We start from the raw sequence: 18,942 nt of genomic DNA, 5'->3' as shown, positions 1-18,942 counted from the left end.
GCACTTAACCAGTGCTCGGCCTGAGCTATTTGTAAAGAGAAGTTGCCTGAGTGCAGTGACATTTTCAGCCTTGGCAGATTCTGTTTGGCCTTCCCGACCCGATGCTCCAGAGGCAGCGTGATTACATTTGCTGTTCAACTAACTCTGGAGTGTAATTTGCTGGCTGCCTTATTCTTCAACACTGTCTTCCCACGCTTCCATCGCATGCCACAGCATATCTGCTTCGTAATTACACTGGTTGGGATTTACCTACATTGCTTGGAAAAGGTTTGCCTAAAGTGCTTATTTACTTGTGCATAATAAATCTTGATTGATACCTTGGTAATCTCTGAGCTCAATCCAAGGCTCCCTCCCACCAATGGGAGAACTGAAGAGTCAGAGGAATGGTTGACAGAAAAGGAAGGAAAAAGGGGGTTGTGTTTCCTCACTGGCGAGCTATAAAGAGAAGAGTCATAGATAATTTGGAATCTCCGTGGTTAGCTTTAATTCAGCTGTGGCTAATTCTACAATCAGAATCTTTCTTAGAACCATAAAAAGTTTTAGAGTTGAGTTGTCACTGTTGTTGTTGAGTTGTCCAGCCATTCTATGAGTGCAGAGTAGAAGTGCTTCATAAAGTTTTCTGGGCTGCGACCTTTGGGAAACATATTACCAATCTTGTCTTCCTAGGTACCTTTGCTTCGGTTAAAACTACCAATCTTCTGGATAGTATCTAATGCTTAACTGTTTTCATCACACCAGGGCCCAGAGATGTTACTGGTGTTGCTTTTGTTGTTAAGTGCTGTTGAGTTGGTTCTCACTCATAGTGGTCCTGTGGACAACATCACAAAACACTGCCTGATCTTAAGCCTTCCTCACCATTGTTTGAGCCTATTGTCACTATCACTGTGTCAGTCCATCCTGTTGGAGTCTTCTTGTGTCTTCTTCAGGGATTGCTCCTCCCTAACAACATGTCCAAAGTACAAGAGATAATGTTTGCCATCCTCACTTTTAAGGAGCATCCTGGCTATATACTTCCTCAAAGACAGATTTGTTTGTTCTTCTGGAAGTCTGTGGTATTTTTAATATTCTCTGCCAACACCATAATTAAAAAAACTCGATTCTTTTCACTGTCCAACTTTGGCGTGTATGTGAGACAATTGAAAATACCCTGTAATTACAACTTACTTTCAGAGGAGGACAATGGGTTACTTGAGAGAGCACAGGTTGTACCATGAACTCATGGCCATGTTACATCTAGAAGCTGAGTTTGTAGTTTGAAAGCTGGACATCCTCAGAATAATGAAAACCTACAGGGAGATGCATAGCTGTGGCCTAGAGAGAGAGAGAGACAGAGAGAGAGAGAGAGAGAGAGAGAGACTGTACCATCTTAATCATCAAGAAAGCAGTTTTGAAATTCCAGGAAGGTACTGATATTTATATAGCAAGAGGAACTTTCAAATTATAATACAGAGGTATTTAAATTATAGCTGTATATTTAAGTGAAGAAAATATTAAGAATCATGAATCCTTGCTTTTCATTTTCCATCAACTGTTTCTGATGTTCAAGTCAAAGACCACTTAGTCTCTCAGTTCTTCTGTCCCTAAAATAGCCCAGTTAGTACCTGCTTCTTCCCTCAGTATCATTAAATAAATACTGACCACAAGCCAGGCCTAAGACTAATTGCCAAGGGAGATCTAGGGACTACTGCAGTGATATTCAAAGATTAATTACTGTAAGTCACCAATGGTTCTCAGCTCTTGAATCAGAATATATTTCTATATCTGTCTATTGTGTACTTATTTGCATTCACAGTCAGTCATGTGCTTCCTGATGTCTTTCTGGGTAGCATCTTATCACATGTATGTCTGTGGTCCCATTCGGTTATAATAGAATTCAGAAATCCTGGTCTAAGAAGTGGACATGATGAATGTGACAGTTTCTTGCATACAACACATGAGTGTATCTCATGTCTGTTGTATATAAAACAATACTGTGCTGTCCTAGGGGTATAATGGTACAGTGCATATAAAACTTGTCACACATATGTCATAATAGTCATAATAAACAACTATGTTAATGGCTCATGTGTGTGACTTACTGTGATTTTTATCTAAAAATGTCACCATATAACAGTGCGTGCTTCAACTTGTAGGCACCAGCATCCAATCTCTTGTATCATGTGTCCCTTGAGTGTTGTAGCATAATCTCTCTGGCTTTCAAACATGGCAAAACAAATTCTAGTGATAGAAGCAGCAAGTGACAAAGAAGACATATCTATTTGGAAGTGAATCAAAAAGTTATTAAACAACACAAAAGCGAAAAAGTAGTGAAGTACTATTGCTCTCGATTTAAGTATGTTGCACTCAATAATTCTGACAATTCTTAAGAAACAAAGGAAAAAATTCTCTAAATTGTTAAAAAGTATGATTCTACTGAAAGCTACCAGGCTGATGAAAATGCAGGAGGGAGCCATATAAGATAAGGAGAAATTGCTAATGACATGGGTTGGGAACCAAACACAAACGAAATTCCTCTCCTCATGTTGATGATTCTTATTTAAATTGCTTAAAGGAAAAGCAAGAGCAGACTACATACAATATGGTATTCACATCACATTGAGATTACATTACCACCTATTTCACAGAGTGTATTATGTGCATAAAGCGATACATTACTGTATCTGTGTCTGTCTACATCTACATCTGTATCTATATCTTTGTAGAGTCATCCTGGTAGTGTAGTGGTTAAGTGCTCAGCTGCTTATTGAAAGGTCTGTGGTATTTGACCCCACCATTCATGCCATAGGAGAAAGATGTGGCAGTCTGCCTCTATAACAGTTACATTCTTAGAAACCCCACGGGCCAGTTCTAGTCTGTCCCTAAGGTTTTCTATGAGTGGGAATAGACTCAGGAGCAATGAGTTTGGTTTTGCCTGTATGTATGCATTCATGTGTGTATACACACATACATAGACATATATGCATATGCATGTAAGTATGCATGAATACATAATACATTCTTATTGTTCTTAAGTGCCATTGAGTCAGTTCCAATTCATAGTGACCCTGTGTAGGGTTTCTGAGAAAGAAAAAGAGCAAGTAGACAACATGATTGTTGTTTCTGTTGTTACATGCCGTCAAGTCGATTACAACCCATAGCAACCCTGTATAGGGTGTCCAAGGTGTGCTTGAACTGACCTTGCAGTTCAAACGACTTTGCAGTCTGATGCATTAGTCCACAGTGGCACACTAGTTAACGCTAATTCTGTGGATGAATGTGTCCTTGGCATACTATCTTCAGAGAGCCTTAGTAGATTTGTTAGTATTAAATTTCACTTTACTTCTGGTTCTCAATTTGTCTAACTATGGAGTAGAGGTCTTATATCATATAGACTGTTGTAGTTGTTTGTTTTCTGTTGTGCCTTGATTAATGTGATCACATTATTGACTTTATTAGTGTTATTTTGGTGCATTAAGGCTACGTTTGGTGCAATTCAATAGTGGATACACTATGGGGAGAAGGATCCAGAAGATACAAAAGTGGTTTCTTGGTAACGTAGAGTCTTTTTTTAAGCCAGGGAGGCGGATCAATGGTGAAGACCATGGATTTGGGTTTAGGAAAGCCGTGACTATAAACCTCAGCATTGCTGTTTAATAATTACATTTTCCTCAACAAATTATTGAACTTTTTATAGCTCACCTCTCTTGATCTGCTAAATGTTAGTGATGATAACCCTACCTCATAGTGTAGTTGGGATATTGTTGTTGTTGTTAAGTTCTGTCAAGTCGATTCCAACCCATAGTGACCCTGTATAGGGCTTCCGAGGAGCAGCTGGGAGCTTCAACCTCTGACCTTGCAGTTGAAATGGCTTTGCAGTCTGGTGCATTAACCCACAGCACCACACCAGGACTCCGTAGTTGGGATGACTATATATCAATTAACAAAGTGCCTGTTGTTGTGAGTTCTGACTTTTAGCGACCCTGTGCATAGCAGAGAGAAACGTTACCTGGTCCTGTGTCATGCTCATAATTGTTATGGCTGAGTTCATTGTTGCAGCCACTAGATTACTTTCTCTCATTGAGGGTCTTTCTCATAGTGTCCTGTTGTTGCTTTTGTTGTTATGGGATGCTGTCAAGTAGGTTCTGACTCATAGAAACATTTTATAGGGTTTGTGAGGCTATAAATCTTTATGAGAGCAGAAAGTCTCATCCTTTTCCTGCAGAGTGACTGGTGGGTTTGAACTGCCGATCTTATGGTTAGCACTCCATTGCTTATCCTACAGGGCTACCAGGATAACACAAAGTTCCTATCACATGTTGTTGCTGTAGTGCTGTCGAGTCAGGTCTGACTCATAGCGACCTGTATAGGGTTTCTGAGGAGTGGCTGGTGAGTTTGAACAGGCAATTGTACAATTCAAACCAAGCTTGTATCTCGAGTGCTGATCCTACAGTACCACACCAGGACTCTACCTACCATATTACTATATGTGCTTAATATATATTTTGTTGTTGTTGTTGTTAAATGCTATCGAGTGGGTTCTGACTCATGCGACCCTGGACAGAGTTTCTAGAGTGGCTGGTGAGCTTGAAGCACTTACCTTGTGGTTCAAACCAACCTTGTGGTACAGGACATTAACCCGTGTATACTTATTATTTATTTTCTGTCTGTGGCTTACTTAAACCCACTGAACTGATTGAGAGAGAAGACAAGGGAGTAACAGAGAGGGTGATAAGTGAAACCTTTTAGGTCGTTCTTAATTGCATTGCATTTGACCATGGTTCCTGGAAAAGCAACACCTTGGGAGCAACCGCTTTCTTATTTTCTCTTTGGCAATAGGTATCATGCTTAGAGGAGGCCCATTTCTTTCCGCCTTCCCTCTTCTGATGGTTTTTGTGTGTTTTTAGAGTTTCTGAAACACCTTTCCTTTCGCTTCTTGCTTTCATGATGATCATAGGCTTAGAGTGAAACTTACCTCGAACCAGAGGAAGTAAAAGTTGGGGTAAATTTTGGTCCACCAAAACCAGCTCTCACCCTCTCTCATCTTTGTGTTTACATTTGTCTTTTGTCTGAGAGGCTGAGAAACTCTAACTGACATAAACTAGCTGTCTATTCACCAAACTTGTGAGGTTTCCTCAAAGCTATGTATCAAATGAAAGACTACAATTAGAACTTAAGGGAAGGAAGGTTGATTGTTGGTACTTTACAGACTTTGATTTTGCAAATGAGTATCCTCACTTGTAAAAGGCCACCTGCTAGTTAAAGGTAAAAGCTGAGACTACAGTTGAAGCTGTGGAGACTCTGTGTTTATGTGCTGGCATTTGTTGCTTGCTTTTGTTGTTATTAAGTGCAGTCCAGAGGGTTCCAACTCATAGTGACCCTATATAGGGTTTCCAAGGAGCAAGTGGTAGGTTTGAACTGCTCACTTTGTGGTTTGCAGTCCAGTGCTGATCCTAGAGGAGCACACCAGTGGCCTTTGTTTTATAAAGGTCTTATATGCTGGACTTGAAAAGTCACTTGAACCTCAAAGTTGGCGGTTCAAGCTCACCAGTTGTTCCTTGGAAAACCCTCTATAGGGTCATTATTGGTTGGAACCTACTCAATGGCACTTAACAACAACATAGAAATGAAAAGCAGCTTGACTTTGAATAGGGATCTGACTAGAGTGATGTAAGGAAAGGTTACCCATAGGCACATATAGGATGGATATAAAAGCTTATTAAAACAAAACTTATTTAACTTCCCAAACTTTTCCCCAAGTATTCTTCCTAAGGTTCTCATTTCAGTACAACTGGTCTACTTTCTATCCTTGAGAAGTGCTTAGTCCCTTTCCCTTAACTTACGTTATCCCTCCTTTAATTTTGTTATTTCATTGACTGTCATAAAACTTCCTGCTTTATTTTGGTAGTGGACAGTCCCTGAGTCACTGGACAAGGGTGGGGTGTTGAGAGTTCCTGTCCAAAATCACGTCACTCACGCGTGGCATGGCCTGATGTTAATACTCAGACTGTGTTAGATCTTTCCCCATCTCAGCTGTTTTTCCATTTCGTTGTTCCTGCTTTTCCAGTGGTCTTTGTTTTATCAGACATCTAGAAGTAATCGTGGAGCCCTTTCAATTAATTCCATTCATTTGGTACATTACTGGGTGGGCTTTGGGTTAGGGTTCGGAGGAAGGTGCCTTCCGGGTCTCCTGTGCTAGAGAGCTCTTGCAATCAGGCTTGGAGAACCGCCCTCGGCAGCAATCTGTGAGACTCATCTCCACCGGCAGGCTGCCCAGGCAGATGATGAGTTTACCCTGATAGGCATCATTTATTTTCTCAACATAGCATGTGTAATTGATCAGAACTGAGTTTGGACTGGGGTGATTTGTGCCCTTCTACCTAAAGGAACTTTTTCATGAAGGTCCAATAGGTATTAACTCAACATTACTCCTGATGGGCTATTTCTTTGTTGTGAGAGACTGTCCTGCATATTACAGGGATTGGATATTCTTATCCTCTGTTCTTTAAATACCAGTAAATTCCTCAGGCACTGTGGAAACCAGCGTCCTTTCCTCTTGGTGGGGGCAGAACTGCTCCTACTGACAGATAATTTTGAAGTGTCCTGCTGTGCACTCATTATACCCAGCTTCAAGAATACACTTTTAGTGATTCCTTATTCACTACAGAATAAATTGAAACTCTCTAGGCTTGCATCCAAAGCTGTCTGTGCTTTGGTGCCATCCACACTTTAGTTTTTTGCTAGCTAACCAACCAGTTGCCATTGAGTACATTCTGACTCCCGGTGGCCCCATGCGTGTCAGAGTAGAATGGTATTCCATAGGATTTTCATTGACTACTTTTCTGTGAAGATTACCAGACCTTTGTCCGGAGGCACCTCTAGATGCAATCCAATTTCTAACCACTTGGTAAACAAGCAAGCACATTCGTGATTTGCATTACCTAAGGATTCATTTTGCTAGTTGTCTTTCCTTACTTCCCCTCTTTAGCCACAATAAGCAAAAATGCATGGACTTTTCAGCCTATATTCTCTTGCTAACATTGTTCAGGTCCTGTCTCTCTTCTCACCACACAAGGCCCACCAAGAATGTGCCCTTATCAATAAGGTCTTCTTAGTTCTGATCCCAGCATGAAGTAATCTTATATATTCTTTGCATTTCATCAACACTAATTACCTTATGTACCTATGTTCTGGTGTGAAGCTGTAGGATCAGCACTGGATTACGGACCACAAGATCGGCAGTTTAAACCCACCAGCTACTCTTTGGAAACACTATACAGGATTGCTGTGAGTCGGAACCGATTTCACGGCACTTACTTAAAAACAACAAATTACTTTACGTAGGTACCTTGTCACCATTTACTTGGTGTGGTAGTTAAACAGATGATTATATAAATACAGCAAAGCTTTTTCCAACCATGCTGTCTTAAGATTCTCCTTCAGGATAGTGACTACTTTTAATTAATAATCTTTCTTTGAAAAGTGCTTGGTGCTAAAATTGGTAATTATTGGAAGGGAGACATTAAAGACTCATCAAGGGAACATTTTTTCCTCCTTTTCCTCTTTCTTGTTCTTGTCTTCCTTCTTCTCTTTCGACTTCTATTTCCGTCCTATTTCTTCTCCTCTCCTTCCTTCTCCTCTTTCTACAAAGCTTTATCAAAGTACGTGGAAGTATGGATTAACACAAAATAATGAAGTAAGATAAGTTTTATGGTATTATAAAAGAGTTTCTTTTCTTTTTTTCTTTTTAATTCCAGATTGCAATAATGTCTCACCCTTCTTGGCTGCCACCCAAAAGCACCGGAGAACCCCTTGGCCACGTGCCTGCACGTATGGAGACCACCCATTCCTTTGGGACCCCCAGCATTTCTGTGTCCACACAGCAGCAACCCAAGAAATTTGCACCAGTAGTTGCTCCAAAACCCAAGTACAACCCATACAAGCAACCTGGAGGTGAGGGTAAGTGCTGAAATTTGGGTTTCAAAAGAGGGAAAGTTGAGTGCAGTAGCAGTGATTTAGAGTTTGCTGCTTTGTTGGAATAATGTAGATCATGACTTTATAGTGTTATCACAGCTCATGGACTGTCCCAGTTTAAACACTGCCTAGAAATCATCTATGCCAACCCCTCTTCTAGGGACAAAGAGATTGTAGTCTCATAGGAACTATATGACTATGGTCATACAGTGAATTATGAGTAGAACCAAGACTAAAACCTTAGTCTCATTAGTTAATATTGCTCAGTGCATTTCTACATTCTTATCCTGTACCTACTATCTGTTTGTCTTCTAGGTATTTTTCTAACTTAATTGTGCCACTCTCCTGAATTTTGCCAAGTATCCCAAAGTGCTGACAACCCATGCTCAGATGGAAAACCCATGCAGTTGAGCACACTAAGATGCTTGGAATTGTCTTGTCTTTTTGTCCCCCAGGCTGCTGTAGGGTAAAATTGTCTAGAGCTCTCTGTTGTTATGTGAGATCTTTTGATGAAGTTCACTGACAAATTTTAGTGACACTTAGTTTTTGTGGTTTTAATGGTGGTAGATTCAGTTTAAACTAATTAGAGTTTAATGGTCTACCTGAGGTCAGCATCTCTTTCTTTTAAGAATTCAGTGTGCATGCTTACGCACTAAATCCCCTGCATAGCATAAAGAGGGATCTACTCTTTAGTTGAAGAGATTCCATATTTTTGTGAATCAGTGTCCATGGCTCATCTAAATCCATGAAAGTAATAGCCTATAACTTACAAACAGAAGAATATTGGACTTCTGGGATCTGAGAGAGAAGGGACAGTGGAAGGAAGTCTTCCTCCTTCTCTTTTTTCTTACCTACCTCCTTTTTTTAAGAAAAAAAAAAAAAGCCCTCCCTTCTTCATGATGTTACGTGCTTGCTTCTTGGATGACCTTAATATGTTTGTTTCAGCAATCTTGCTTAAGCTTTTTCACACTGTGGATAGATTTTCTCCTGGCCATCTTCCATGATCCACCCCCCATCCCACCCCCCTTATTTCTCATTTACTCCACCCTCTTTTTTTGGAGTCTGTAAGTTGGAAAATAAAATATCTGGATTTGCATTTACTCCATGATGTATTTTGGTCATTCTTTCTGTGTTCTTCCTCCTTCTCAACCTGTTCCCTGTAAAACACTTGATTCATTTTTTAGGACTGAAGCCAGAAGTCTAACTTGTATATGGTGTCTAGAGCTTGGGCAGGATGATAGGGAGGTAGACCTGTACTGCAGCTGTGGATCTCTGGGTATCATCTCTCCTGAAAGGGCACCAACAAGGCCATCAGAGAGCTTCTCTGGAAAAATAGCAAAGGAAGCCCTTGATGGTCTCTGAATCTCTACTGCAGTGCCTAAAGTTTTATTGTTCTTGAAGAAGTCTGCACCTTTGTAATCTGTCAAGGATTTAGTGGAACTGGTTTTGGTTTTGGGGGGGTGGGGAAGGGACACGAAGAGGTCTTATCATTCTTGAGTGATTGCATGGCTCAGGAATGGGATTTGGATGAGAAGGGCAGCAGAATCCATGTCTTGACATCTTCATTGGTTGTCTTAGCCTTTCCCTTTGTCTGCTTACTAAAGAGGTTGTTATATTGTCTCCTAACTTTTGGGGAGACTTTCTTCTTATAAGGAGAGAATAAAGATATGCCCATCAGTCTGTGGACGCTTATCTGTTGCTACGATGCTAAACAGGTTTCAGTGGAGCTTCCAGACTAAGACAATCAAGACAGAAACACCTGAAGATCTGCTTCCAAAAATCAGCCAATGAAAACCCCGCAGTTCATGGGCATGGTGCAGGATTTGCAGCATTTTGCTCAGTTATGTAATGGATTTCCATGTGTGGGAGGCTGACTCAATGGCAGTTAGCCTACTATCGTATGTAGAGTAAGAAGCACAGGTCTGAGGAAGTCCCAGAAGGTATAGTATATACTTGAGGGTCAGGGTAGGGGCGTGTTCAGTGAGCTAATCACTGCCAGACAGAGCAAAGAAAGTCCCAGAGTGGTCTCCTTCTGACTTTTTCACTCTGAAGACTGTGTATCACAGTGAGTTAGTCCTGTGGCGGATTCTTCTTGCATTGAGATACTGAGATGCCTTGCCCTCGTCACTGTACTCTGTGTGGTTCTCCCACATTGTCAGGTCTGCCAATGACACAGGAATATCAGCTTTGATAATTTTGCATGCGCTGCAATTCACAACTCTTTGTCCTTTCTCAATTCACCACTCTATACCTTTATCTCTGTTATCCAAATCCTACTTTTTTAACTTTCTCTAAAAATGTCTTCATCCTGTGTGGCCTCAGTCAGAGTTAATCACTTTGTATTTACGCACACATCATCTTCTGTGACTACGAAAGTTTTGCTTCTTATGATATTGCTCCAGCTTTTACTGTCATTTACTGAGCACATAATGTATGTGCGGCACTGTGTGTGTGTTTGTGTGTGTGAGGTTTTGAATGATTATCTTCTAGCGGTAATTTCAAGCAGCCCTGCTTTCACAGTTATTTAAGTGTAGGGCTGCTAACTGCAAGGTCATCAGTTCACACTCACCAGCAGTTCTACTCTATCTATAAGTTCGCTCTGAATTGGAATCTACTCAGTGGCAATGAGTGAGTAAGCAATAACTATGAAGCAAGGTTTTTCTTCACATAAAGAAAAGGAAGCTTGCAGAGGGAAGGTGACATTCTCTGGGTTTTATGGTAAGTCTTTGAACTCATGCTGTTGCCTTAACCAGTGTTTTCTGCTGCTTGTCCTATTCATGGTATGAATATGTGATGCATGGTCAATATGAAAGAAATCAATGAAAAAGCTAAAAACCCATTGCCGTTGAGTAGATTTTGACTCATAGTTATCCTATAAAATAGAGTAGATTGCTCCATAGTTTCCCACTCTTCCATGGATTATCTGGTGAGTTTGATTGACCAATCTTCCCCGTAACAGTCAGTCACATAAATGGTAACTCGATACCATATTATGGCGATACTGCTCTACTTCTAAACGATTATAATTGTTGTTTTCCCCCTTTCAGCATAAAAAGTCACTTTCTTACTCATCCCTCTGTTCTCTTGGTTCTTACCATGTTGTTGTTGTTAATCGCCTTTCAGTCAATACTGACTAATAGAGAGCCTGTATAGGGTTTCTGAGGAGCAGCTGATGGGTTTGAACCAGGGGCATTGTGGTTAGCAGTCCAGTTCTTATTCTACACCAGATTCTTATCATACTACTGTGTTTATAGTAGAAATGGCTGTGTAATGAATGGTTGGTAGTTTATATCCTTTACCCATACTTATTCAATCGTATACTGAGCACATATATCGGTAGTTTCATATGGATCAACATATATTTTTGTGGTTGTTGAGTAGCTGGGTGGGTGAATGTGTACTGCGCAGTAATTCTTCTCTCGATATGTTGTTGTTGAGTACTGTTGAGTCGGTTCCAACTCATAGTGATCCTGTTTAGGGTTTCCGAGGAGTGTCTGGTGACTTTGAACTACCGACCTTGTGGCTCAAACTGACCTTGTGGTCCAGTGCATTATCCCATAGTGCCATATCAATCCTAGAATATTGCATCTTTGTTTTAAGGGACTTCATTTTTTTTTTTTTTTTTCTGTAATTTTGAGTTTTTCTTGCAAGTTTGCCGACTTTAAAAACAATCTTTTAAAGTTTTTATAAGAAGAAATTGTCTTGTATGTATACATTTTGAAGACAAGTAAGGGGGAAAGTTCAGGCATATCCAGATGTACTTTTGAAATTACAAATGGTATCTCTTCAAAATAAGAGGGAGTCTTGGTGTGCTGTTATGGGTTAATGTGCCAGACTGCAAAGCCATTTAAACTGCAAGTTCAGCAGTTCAAGCTCACCAGCTGCTCCTTGGAAGCCCTATGCAGGGCTGCAATGGGTTGGAAAGGACTGTATGATACTTAACAACAACAACAATAAACTAAGAGTCCTGGTGTGATGCTTTAGGATAAGCACTTGATCTCAAGGTTGGTTTGAACCACAAGGCTGGCAATTCAAATTCACCTGCCTCTCCTCAGAAACACTATAAAGGGTTGCTGTGCATTGGAATTGACTCAATAGCACTTAACAACAATAAAATAAATACAATAAATGTGCAAATTCTTTTATATTTAATTGAAATATTATCAGGGCATTTATCTTTGCTTGACAACATTTTTTAGAAGACATCTATTACCTGGTGTTTCCACTAGTATGAGGAACACTGTAAATGAACAAAAACTAAAATACAGAAATTTTTAAAATGTTTAAATGGTATATACTTTAAAATGTATATTATTCTTTATTTTTTATTCATGAAGAGCATTCCTCATCACTAGTGGAATCACCAGGTATAGTAGGTATCTTCATTCCCTAGTGCTGCCTTAACTTAATCCCAAAGTCGGTGACTTTAAAGATCATAAATTCATTTTATTACAGTTCCAGAGGCTAGAAGTCCAAATCAGGATATTGGTAAGCTCATTCTTTCTGAGGACTCTGAAAGAGGGCAAGTTCCATGACTGTCTACTAACTGTGGTTTCTGCTGACAATCCTAGGCATTCCCTTGCTATTTGTAGATATGTCTCTCTGTATGACTGTTTCCCTGTATCTTCTCAGAAGGGATAAAGACCTACCCTACTTCAATATCACCAATTCAAAATATCTGGTAACATCTCCTTTGAAAAATCCCATTTCCAAGCAACGTCCTACTTACAGGTAGAGGGGTTAAGATTTCAACATATTTGCGGGGGTGTAATTTAATCCATAACAGTTCTATTAAAGTGTGACTCAGTGATTCCTGGGTCTTGTGCGTGGGCTCATGCTATTCTTTGCCTTTAGTACACATTCTCCTCCTATTTCCAGTTCTTGACATCTTTTAGACATAGCTTAAAAGTTGACTTTCAGGAACTCCAACAGCAAAGACAGAAAAAATAGAACTAATGGAGATCACTTGGTCGAACTATTTTTTTGTGGAAATATACAAACTGTGATCTGGAGACTGTAAATTATTTGCTCAGAGTGGTATAGCTCATTGGGTCTGCATACTACACTGTAGTGAGAATTGTTCTTTGGTTCACATAACCTCTTTTATACATATTGGGCAATTTTTATACCACTGTGCCTTTTTTAAAGATTTATTTGTAAATGAGCTTGTGTCCTTTATTATCATTTACCCATACTTATTCAATCTGTATACTGAGCACATAATCCTAGAAGCTGGATTATATGAAGAAGAGCGTGACATCAGGATTGGAGGAAGACTCCATAACAACCTGCAATATGCATAAGATGCAACTTTGCTTGCTGAAAGTGAACAAGTCTTAAAATACTTACTGATGAAGATCAAAAACCTCAGCCTTCAGTATGGGTTGCATCTCAATGTAAAGCAAAGAAAAGTTCTTATACCTGGAGCAATAAATAGCATCATGATAAATGGAGAAAAGATTGAAATTGTCGAAGACTTCATTTTGCTTGGATCCACTATCAACATTCATGGAAGCAGGAGTCATTCCTAATCAAATGATATTGCATTAGGCAAATCTGTTGTACAAGGCCTCTTTTAAGTGTTCAAGAGCAAAGATACCTGTTTGAGGACTAAGATGAGCCTGACCCAAGCCATGGTATTTTCAGTAGCCTCATATGCATGTGAAAGCTGCACAATGAATACTGTAGAAAAATTGGTGCATGTTGAAAAAGAATATTGAAGGTATCATAGACTGCCAGAGAACACACAATTCTTTCTTAGAAGAAGTTCCTTGAATGGTCCTTAGAATCCTGAGGCAACATCTCTTATGTTTTGGACCAGGAGGGACCAGTCCCTAGAGAAGGAAATTATGCTCGGTAAGGTAGAGGGTTAGCCATAAAAAGGAAGACCCTAACAAAATGGACTGGGAGAATGGCAGCAGCAATGGGCTTAAGCATAACAACAATGCTTGAAGATGGCAAAGGACCAGGCAGTGCTTTATTCTATTTTTCATAAGGTTGCTGTGAGTCAGAATAGTCTAGATGGCACTAACAACAGTCTTCAGTCACCTTTGAATTTTTGGAGCCAGGGACAAACACAATGCTTAGCAAGATACCTGACATGTAGTAGGTGCTCAATAATGTTTCTAGAATTGAATTTTAGAATGAAACCATGAGCATTTAAACTTGTTTATCTAAGCATACTTTCTAACTTCTCTGCTAATAACTAGGCTTTGTGGGTTTGCTGCACAGAGCCCTTGCAGTGTACTGATTAAGCACTTGGCTACTAACTAAAAAGTTGGCAGTTTGAACCTGCTAGCAAGTCTGTAGGAGAAACATGTGGCAGTCAGCTTCTGTAAAGATAACAGCCTTGGACTGGGTCATTTAAGTTATAATCTGCCTGACAGGATCACTATGAATTGGAATCCATTTGAAGGCAGTAAGTTATAATTTTGTAGTTCAACCTGTGTGTTTGAAGTCCTATTACACTAGTGGAAGAAGTATAGCCAGAGTGCTCCTTTGAATCTAGTATGACAAGACACGTCTCTGGTACTTCGGACATGTTTTCAGGAGGGACCAGTCCCTTGAAAAGTACATCCTGCATGGTAAAGTGGAGGGTCAGTGAAAAAGAAGATAACCTCCAATGAGATGGATTGCATAGCGATGACAGAAATGGACTTAAACCTAAAAATTGTGAGGATGGTGCAGGTAGGGCAGTTTCTATTCTATCTTTCATAAGGTTGCTGTGAGTCAGAATTGACTTGATGGGGTATCTAACAACACTATTAATGTGTAGATTCCTAGAGTGTTTTTATATAGGAGTTGTTTACTCATTGCTTTCTTGAAGTTACTGATTACATTTCTCACTTTTATATTATGTCTGCAATCTCTGGGGTTTACATTCTTCTTTTTTAAAGCTGACTGTAAAAGTGGATAGGGACCACATGCTTTCCACATCAACTTATATTTATATGATACCATATGCTATAATTTTCTTTTATAATGCATCCTGCTAATAATCTTTCTCTACAGGGTTTTTTGCATACTTAAAAGTGAGGCATGCTTTATCCCTATTAGTAGGTTCTTTGACCATTGGGTTCTTTGATTTTGCTCCCATTCTCTCTCTCTTTTTTTTTTTTTCAGACGTATTTCTTCAGCTGTCTTTGCACACCTTCATTTCTGAATGCCTTCCTGTGTCCAGCTCTTATGAGTCTTTTTATCATTATTTAATTTTGTCTCCAGACAGAGTTTACAGAGTTAATGTCTAATAATTTTTGACAAAATGATGTTGGTATATAGGTATGATTTGGTGTCTTTACTCGGTTACTCTGATGATGAAGTCAGGATAATGCTGTTTTTCTTCTTGTGGTTTTCAATGTATAAGGTTTTAGTATTCTTTGTCCAGTCAGAGGGATCCCCTCTCTGCTCCAAGTTTACAGAAGCGAAAAGCCTTAGACTTTGATGGTAAACAGTGTATAGAGGTTTCCTGTATTAGTAATACATTGCTTTTCTTAGAGGGCTTTAAATTTTTACTATTGTTACTACCATGGAACCAGAGTCTCTCTCTTTATTTCTCACATGCACACACACATAGATAGATAGATAGATAGATAGATAGATAGATAGATAGATAGATAGATAGATAGATAAACAGACAAAATGAAATTTGGTAATATTTTACCTAACCATTATAATAGCTAATTATACAGGATAAATGGGTACTTGGAAGTTGTAAATTTGGAGTTGAAATCTATGAAGCTCTTTTTAAAAAACATTTTGACAAGTTTTCGAATAAAGCCAATCCATAGGGTGCAAATGTTTTGCAACTCCTTTGCTTGTGCCTTTGTATAGCCCTTCATAGTTTATCTAGCATTTCCATACTCATTATTTTGTTTGCTTTTAATTCTCAAAAGATTTCTTACTGTAGCTCTCTTAGTTAGGAAGTAGAACAGATACTGATTAGTAAATCAACCAAAGTGGATCATTATGAAAGAATCGTGCAACTAGTAAACAGGCACAGATAGGCCATGGTACCCAGAGCAACTAGTAAACAGGCACAGATAGGCCATGGTACCCAGAGCTCTCACTGAGCTTCCTGTTTATCAGAGGTTGGGCTTATAGCCTCAGGTCTTGTCTAATTCCATAGTTTTTGTTTTATGTTTTTTTTCTTCTCATTGTATATACTTTTGCTTTGAAATAAATTTCACAGTGGACTCTTCATAGACAGTTGTATGTTGTTGTTGTTGTTATGTCCTATGGAGTTAGTTCCAACACACAGTGACCCTGCACAGGGTTTTGGAGGCTGTAAATCTTTATGGGAGCAGAAAGCCTCATCTTTCTCCCATGGAACAGCTGGTACTTTCGAACTAGACTATTTTATACATCTGCATAAAATAAATAAGACTTTTGTTTTTTAAGCTTTGCCTTCATTACTTCACTTATGATAACTCATCACTATAGAGAAGGCTGTTGTTATGTGCCGTTGAGTCGGTTCCAACCCATAGCGACCCTGAACAGGGTTTACAAGGCTGTAAATCTTTACGGGAGCAGAAAGCCTCATCTTTCTCCCGTGGAGCAGTTGGTAGTTTCAAACTGCTGACCTTGTGGTTTGCAGCCCGATTTGTAACCACTACGCTACCAGAGCTTCTTATAGAGAAGCCTTATAGAGAAGGCTAGATGAAATTCATTCTTTTAAATGGAGTTCCTAAACTTAAGACTTTTTTTTTTCTATCCTTTGCAAGGCCTGTCTATGCTATCTACTCTCGTGAGGTTATCAGTTCATTTCATAGAGGTAGAATAGTTACAGATAACTGCTAATATGGGGTCGACATGGTAACTAACAGAGTGCTGTAATGAACAGCTGAGTCTGCCATGATGGAGGAGCAGCCAAGCTTGTTTTCTTTCTGCTTTTGTGCCAAGGCTATTTTTTATGCCTTTGTCATAAAGTCTTTGAGCAAGAAAAGAGTTTGAAAATAATCTATCCTAGTTCTTTTCTTTGCCAGATGTGAAAACTCAGTCTGAGAGGGGAGGGAGTGGCTTGTGCAAGGTTACCCAAGTCTTTAGGGCTGAACTGGGTCCAGAAACCATTTCTTTTGACTGTGCTCATTCTATTTCCTCAGCAATTTTTTTGTAGAAGAGGCAAGCCAGGGACTTGATTCTTAGGACTTGGTGAGTCCTGGAGTACTGAGATTTGATGAACTCAACATAAGTGATGTAAAGACATGTATTCTGGCCTGATGTTGCTATTTGCCTTTAATTCTGGCTCTGAATCACGGTGGCCCAATGCACACCATAACAAAACATTAATGAACCTGTGATAGGTTCATTACAGACTGGACTGTTGGTATCCATAGACTTTTCATTGGCTAATTTTCAGAATTAGATTGCCAGATCTTTGTTTTAAGACAGATGATAACCGTTTTCTCAACTGTTCTAAAATGTGAGGGAAACTGATGGCCACCTATGGCAGAATATTAAAGGAATAACTTAGAATGGATTTTCACCATCATTTTTGTGTTGGACACCACTTCATAGTTTAAGGTACTCCGCTGGGCTGTGAACCACAAGGTCAGCCGTTCGAGCCCAGCAACCACTCCACAGACCAAAGATAAAGCTTTCTTCTCCCCCAAAAAATTACAGCCTCAGAAACTATGAGTCGGTATTTATTCCACAGCACTTAACAATAACAACAACTCTTTTTCTTACTCTTCACAAAATGTTTTTTCTCTTTTAACATGGAGTAATAAGTGTTGTGTTGGTGTGGCACTGTAGGGTAAGCACTGGACTGCAAGGTTGGTTTGAAGTGCGAGATGGGTTGTTCAAACTCACCAACCACTTTTCAGAAACCCTATACAGGGTCGCTGTGAGTTAGGACCAACTCAGTGGCACTTAACAACAACAATAAATGTTGTGGTTGTGTGTTGCTGCCTTGGTTCTGACTCATAGCAACTCTGTACAGGATTTCCGAGGCTGAAAATCTTCACAGAAGCAGAAAACCTAATCTTCCTCTCACAGAGCAGCTGGTAGATTCAAACTGTTCACCTTGTAGTTAGCAGCCCAACTCATAACTACTATCCTACCAGGGTTCTTTGAAATGATAAATGTTTTTGTTATTGTTAAGTGCCATCCAGTTGCTTCTGACTCATAGTGAATCTGTAGAGGGTTTCTAAGGAGTGGAGGGTGGGTTTGAACCTCTGACTTTGTTATTAGTATTTTAATGCTTACCCTACAGTGCCATGCTAGGAATCTGGAGTAATAAATTGTTGTTATGCTCTTGTGCTGTCGAGTCAATTTCAATTCATAGTGACCCTGTGTAGGGTTGCTAAGGAGTAGCTGGTGGGTTTGAACTGCTGATCTTGTGTTTCACAGTCCAATGCTGATCCGACAGCACCATGCCAAGAGTCCTAAATATGAATAGTAATTAAAGGGTAAAAAGTTATGATAGGACAGCTATGAACTTTGAACAGCTATAGCTAAATATTTAGGGTTAGAGTTGGCTCTCCTTTTTATGTGGTCCTTTAGTCACTGTTTTTCATCATGAAAGATGAAGCTTATCTGTTACTTTGGAGGTTTAGATGAGGCACATCTTCTTGTAGTCCAAACAGTTTTGCTAAATTACAGGCAATCACAGAAGAGCAAATGTAACTTCTCTGACATATGTTATAATTACACAAGGTATGTCATGAGGATGGTCACAAATTTACTGAAACATCAGGAACTCTAATGAGACTCAGGTTTGACTGGCATGACCCTTTTCTGGTTCAGGCTAAGCATCTTGAGCTTCATCTATCACTGTGGCGTGTCGTACATGAGTTTTAATTTTCAGATCCTCAAGGGGAAAGAAAGGACAAGCTGTTCATTCATTAAAGGATCAGATAATAATTGTATTAATTTGCTACATACATTGCATCGACTTGAAGAGAAAATTACTTCTGATTTTTTGTATGACATCAGATCTTGCCAAATATGTATAGGCCTTATTGACACACAAAACAGCCAACATGAAGCACTGAT

The 18,942-nt window shown here is 39.5% G+C and overlaps 1 protein-coding gene across 4 annotated transcripts in view; it reads left to right on the top strand.

Annotated features, from left to right (window-relative positions):
* LPP (LIM domain containing preferred translocation partner in lipoma) overlaps positions 1-18,942 on the top strand; it is a 938,906-nt gene that overhangs the window by 307,905 nt on the left and 612,059 nt on the right. For 2 of the 4 annotated variants that reach the window (XM_006871881.1, XM_006871884.1), the window contains exon 1: positions 7,743-7,935. In XM_006871881.1, the coding sequence (XP_006871943.1) occupies positions 7,743-7,935 (193 nt within the window). Of the gene's footprint in view, positions 1-7,733; positions 7,936-18,942 lie in introns of those variants that run through there. The other 2 variants (XM_006871883.1, XM_006871882.1) reach the window with 2 other exon arrangements.

The sequence above is a fragment of the Chrysochloris asiatica genome, unplaced genomic scaffold, assembly GCF_000296735.1.
Source record: "Chrysochloris asiatica unplaced genomic scaffold, ChrAsi1.0 scaffold00177, whole genome shotgun sequence".
NCBI classification, from domain to species: Eukaryota; Metazoa; Chordata; class Mammalia; order Afrosoricida; family Chrysochloridae; genus Chrysochloris; species Chrysochloris asiatica.
Note: the sequence above shows the minus strand (reverse complement) of the source record. Positions and strands in the feature narration are given on the sequence as shown.